The following is a 5,939-nucleotide window of genomic DNA, read 5'->3' as shown; positions in this document are numbered from 1 at the left end:
CATACAAAATCGGGACCGTATACACTGAACAAATTTGAGTTAAGTGAAAGAAGTCTAATCTCTGTATAACGTTTTTTGATAGCGTGATACCATATTGTCATCCACTTTTCCCAACGGAAACAATAGCACGTATTGTAAGTGAGAATGGCAAATGAGCGGTGCGGCTTTGAACCTACGTGGGACAAGTTAATATTTTTATATAAATTTCTTTTTCAATCGTTGGGCGGGTACGTGTCAATTTTTTCAAAAGCGTTTAAATGGCTAAAAACTAATCTTTATAGGCCATCTATATTTCATAAACTAATCTCAATATTAATTGCTCACGGGAATTAAGCTTTATTAGGTTATTTTGTAATAATTATATGTAGCCTTAAAATAAATTAAGATTAGTTTGCGAAACAAGTAAAATAAAGGATGACCTCACCGTAGAATCACTATCCTCGACAATGTAACGATATATCAATGTCATGAAATGATGGGCAATCTTTTTAATTTATAGGAGAAGAAACAATGAGAAATTGTAAATGTTCATAATAATAATGAATAATCAGTCCTTATTTACTAACGGGATACAATTATGATATTAATGTAGAAGTTTTCTCTAGGAGGAAACATAGACAGATCCAGAATTTAGGGGTTACGTGTGCCGACCTAATCGATTTGATCAACTCGGGCGTCGGTTCGGGTTATTCATCCTTTTTATTTATAAAGACAAATAGATCAAACGAAAGAAAATATAATAACTATAACTAATTGACGCAAAGCATAAAACTTCCAACAATATTTTTAATATCCTACATAATCTATTTACAATTGTCCTCGACGAACTTTCATATTTTGAAAACGATCAATAATGACATCATTACTTACATTTATAAATACATCACGCTCTATGTAATAAACTAAATAATTATTTAAATATTGATCACCCATGTTGTTTCGCTCTTCATTCTTTATCTGCTTTATGGATGAGAATGCTCTCTCCATAGTTGCGGTAGCAACATGTAAAATCAGAGTTAACTTTATAAGTAAATAAACATACGAATAAGTCTCCACAAGATTTGTCTCAACCAATAATTTTGCCAAATCACTAATTCTTTGCAAGTTGGAGAACTTGGGATTACCAGCTCGCATATGAATTATGAAAGTATCTAGTTGATAACTCAAGTCTCGAATCTGTACTTCATCAAACTCATTTGAGTAACATTTTGCTAAAGTCATTATTTTACCTTTATCAAAATTAGCAAAAGAATTGGTTGGATTCAAGCTAGCCATCACAAAAAGCAAATCGCTACTCACTACATCAAAACAGTCATTAAGCTCTTGAAGTTTCACATCAATTACAGAATAAAAGATATCAACACGCAAGTGGTGTGAATAACAAATACCAGAAGACTTGCGCTTCGACTTTCCAGGAAAATAGGATTCATCCATCTTGGGAATTATAATATCATGCATATGACAAAATGAGGAAACATCATCTAGCAAAGATTCTCATCCAGTTTCTCTCATATCTTGCAATCTTTTCTTTGTAATGTTAAGAAACTCCATTGTATTAACAATATCTTGATTCCTCTTTTGTAGGATCTTGTTCAACTCATTTGACATTGCCAAAACTTTCAACATTAAGTGAAGCATAAAAATAAATTTGAATGTTATTATCTCACTCAAAAGATATTTTGCTTGATTTCTCTCATTTGAGGTAGAACCTTTATGTTCAATCACTTCAAGCACACGAATAATAGATGAGAAAATAACAATAAAGTTATCTAATGTTTTGAATGATCCCCAACGAGTATCACCTGGTCTTTAAAGCCCGCGTTCTTAATTTAGTCCTCGCCCAATATGAACTTCATCGAACTCAAGTAATTGCTCTAATTTTTTAGCTTGAAGATGGCGAAGCAAATATCTGCGCTTAAAAGATACTCCAATGACAATCAACACATTAGTAACATGACAAAAGACGTCTTCGACATCCAAATGCCTTTTAGACATAGCTACAAGTGTTAATTACAATTGATGAGCAAAGCAATGAATGTAATATGACGATGAGATTTCTTTCATAATCAAAGTCATGAGACCACTTATCTCTCCCCTCATGTTATTAGCTCCATCATAACCTTATCCATGTATTTGGGATGGACTTAGTGAGTGGTCCGAAAGCAAAGAGTAGATTGCTTCCTTCAATGAGCATGCCGATGTATCACTAACATGGACAAGACCAACAAATCGCTCTACCACTTCACCATTCTTATCAACCTAACGCAAAACAAGAGCCATTTGTTCTTTGTGTGAGATATCTTTGGACTCATCAACTAATATACCAAAGTAATCTCCATTCAAGTCTCCAATTATAGATTTTAATGTTTCTTTTGTGCAAGCGTTGATAATATCCTTTTGGATCATAGGGCAAGTCAATGTATCATTTTGTGGAGTATTTTCTAATACTCCCTTCGTTTTAATTTTTGTGAACTCATTTGACTAGGCACGGAGTTTAAGAAATAGAGAAAACTTTTGAACTTGTGGTGTAAAATGAGGCACATATATTTTGTATGGCTATAAATCATTGCATAAAGGTAAATTGTTTCCAAATAAGGAAAGAGGTCATTCTTTTTGGAACGGATTAAATAGGAAATAGGTTCACATAAATTGAAACGGAGGGAGTATTACTTTTTCCACATCTGTATGCTTGTCCCCATGCCATTGTAAGAATCCTAGAAAGAGGCCTTGATTTTTTGAAGATTCACTTTCGTCGTGACCCCTAAAAGACAATTCATACAACAATAAAAGTCTTGCCACATCAATTGATGCTTCTAAACGCATTCGATACTCACTTTTCAACTTATCAGAGTGCTTATCAAAAACAACTTGAATTGATTGATGATGATTTGATAAATCTAGCATCTTCTTGAAACATTTATCATGGACACTATTAATATCACCAATATGTAAACACAATCTTTCAAGACCCTTATTCCAAGCCCTAAAATTATTTTTGTATAAAATTCACCCGCACTTTCATGAATAAATTCATTTTTGAACAAATAACAACATAAGCAAAATGTTGCATCTTTCTTCACACTATACTCCAACCATTTAGAAAATTGACCATTGAACCAACTTGGAACAAATTGATGCATTCTTTCTACTATTTAAGTTTTGGGAAATTGATGCTTGAAAGGTTGACAAGGACCTTGTTAAATGTAATGTTTCCTTACTTTATCTCATATTCTAGAGTTACAGTCAACAATAGGTATTCTTTTTCCTTGATCGCCTTTAAGTGACCCCAAATCGAGTTCATTTATAAGATAGGAAAGATTGGCATTCGCTTGAATCAAGAATTGACAACTAGGAGTTGGTTGAGAATGGTCCAACCCCGTGACAAATTTATCCATTTCAATTCAATTCCTATAAAATAGAAGTTCATTCCAGCGAGAAAGCTTTCTTTGTAACTCACTATGAAATATAGAACAATTTCTACTAGTTCGTACCATCAATAAGTTTAGTTATTTTAAATAACTCAACTTTCCCTAATATTTTTGTCGTTGTTAAAATAGAGTTAATTTTGAATTTTCCTTGATCAAAATTATTTGGGATGTTCTTTCTCTTTTAGCCATAATACTAAATTCTACAGTGAAACCATTTAAGAGGCATTTTATTTTCAAACACAACCAAAGAAATACATATCAAAAAAAGCAAAACAATGACAATAAAGTTTAGCAAGAACACTAAAATCCAACTAAATACAAAACAAAAATAGAGCAAGAACATATATTTGATGGGGGAAAAATAGCCACATAGCGTTAAGAAATAAACATGAGGAAGTGAGGAAACTTTCAATGGTGGGTGTAGAGCAATAACTAGTGAGCAATGAAGGTGTGAAGCATCCGCAGAGGTAAACCAGAATAAATACTAACAGAGAAGCGAGAAACAGAAGCAGTGGCATGAAGGCTGAAGCAACGAGAAAAGGGAAAGGGGAAAGTGGCGTAAGGGATCTAGGGAATTGGAGCTTTGTTTTACTGGAGAGTTTTGGAAATTGGGATTTTGGAAAGATCCTAAAAAGGATTTTAACTTTCTATTAGGAGTATAACTAGTGAATTTTTTCGCGCTACGCACGGTCATAATAATATTATATATTTGAATTTAAAAATGATTATTTATTAATACTATAACTCTCAAAATAATAAAAATAGGTTTTTTTTGTGATGACTATAAAATATCTTCAATTTGTCAAATAGAAATCACCTTAACATATTCACGTTGGGTGGTTTTCTCATGATATTTTAATGACTGACTGGGTTGCTCTAGTGGTAAGCACCATCCACTTCCAACTAAGAGGTTGTGAGTTCGAGTCACCCCAAGAGCAAGGTGGGGAATTCTTGGAGGGATGAAACTGAGGTCTATCGGAAACAGCCTCTCTACTCCAAGGTAGGGGTAAGGTCTGCGTATACACTACCATCTCCAGATCCCACTAGTAAAATTATACTGGGTTGTTATTGTTGTTGTACTCGTATATCTTGACTTTTTAATGGCAGTCTGTGTTAGCACTAAGATGGAACATACCATGATTTATATTATAAAAATAGTCCAACTGTATCTAGCAAGCAAAACCTAATTAATTTAACATTACAGTATAGTTGTTTGATATAATTAATAATATAATTTTTTCTTTTCTCTTGGTTTCAATAACTTTGGAGTATTGAAATCATTGTTAGCTTTTTATAAATCAAATCCCAGACACTGCAACCAAACCTCTCGTTATATTTGAAGTTGGACATTTCTGACGCGTACAATTGGGCAAAAATAGACTTGACAAAATATACGTTTGACCTATTAATATATGCACTTTAGCTTTTAAAATAAAAACCGCTGGCATCCTAAAACTTTACAATGAAGTAATCAAACGGTCCTTCTTAGTTTTGATCCTGAACCTAGGTATTTATGCCCACTTGATCGTTATATTTCTGTATATTCACTATGGAGTATTATTGTTTAAGTCATCGGTGTGAATGACATGATAGATTGCTATATAAATAGAAATATATACCTAATTTTTGTCCCTCACATATTAAAATTTATTTTTAGTTTTCAAAGATGCGTTTTTGGTGCTCATCACGTCATTATTTTCTAATTTAGCATTTTTAATCAACTTTATTTTTTGAGAAAGTTGAGACGTACAAGGATAGTCACATCTATAGTACTTTATAATAGTAAAATTCTTGACCTTTGTGTTAATAGGTTAAAAGAAAACAAATGAAATCATGGCACCTAGCTCAATTGGATAGAACTTTTATAACAAATTAAATTTCATCTAACAGAAAGATTCCTTTGCATATACTATTTCTACGTTTTACACCTCACAACTATCACTCTGTCCGCGTAACATATCATTATACACTCTCAACCCAAAAATAAATAAATTAGACACTCAAATGCATGGTGCCTGGACAAGCTCCGTTCTTCCAGATTAACAGCAGGTACAGTTGGCTAATACAAAATTCACTCACAAAGGCGCAACTGCACTTGCTGGCCACACAATTTAAACTCATGATACGCATAGCATTCACTCACGCCTCACTCTACACGTTAACATAAATTCACACATAAAGCTGTAATCACCATTAACACAGAAAAAACCCTAGAGCTGCTATCTAGACCCCCATACTTCCCTGTTGCTAATCTTCACTTTCTACTCTAAAAAATCAAGCCACCACTACACAATATTATTGGTCTAAATAATAAAATATTGCAAAGGACAAATCCTTCCTCAGATATCTAAATATGAGTAGATATCTCAGCTGCATTGTTGAAAAACTCAGCAGTAAATCGTGACTCACAATTTTAATATTTTATCAAAGATACTATCCAAACAGTAGAGTAGAGCATATTCAGGAGCGATGGCATTATCTTCTCTACATAAATGTGATGATCCGATAGGT

General features: G+C 33.1%; 1 protein-coding gene across 1 annotated transcript; it reads right to left on the bottom strand.

Annotated features, from left to right (window-relative positions):
• Window positions 1-807: 807 nt before the first annotated feature.
• On the bottom strand, window positions 808-1,434 carry LOC138895524 (uncharacterized). The gene has a single exon (XM_070180224.1). It carries the CDS (start codon window positions 1,432-1,434, stop codon window positions 808-810), a length of 627 nt encoding a protein of 208 aa, XP_070036325.1.
• Between the last annotated feature and the right edge of the window lie 4,505 nt (window positions 1,435-5,939).

Source organism: Nicotiana tomentosiformis, chromosome 7 (assembly GCF_000390325.3).
Source record: "Nicotiana tomentosiformis chromosome 7, ASM39032v3, whole genome shotgun sequence".
NCBI classification, from domain to species: domain Eukaryota; kingdom Viridiplantae; phylum Streptophyta; class Magnoliopsida; order Solanales; family Solanaceae; genus Nicotiana; species Nicotiana tomentosiformis.
Note: the sequence above shows the minus strand (reverse complement) of the source record. Positions and strands in the feature narration are given on the sequence as shown.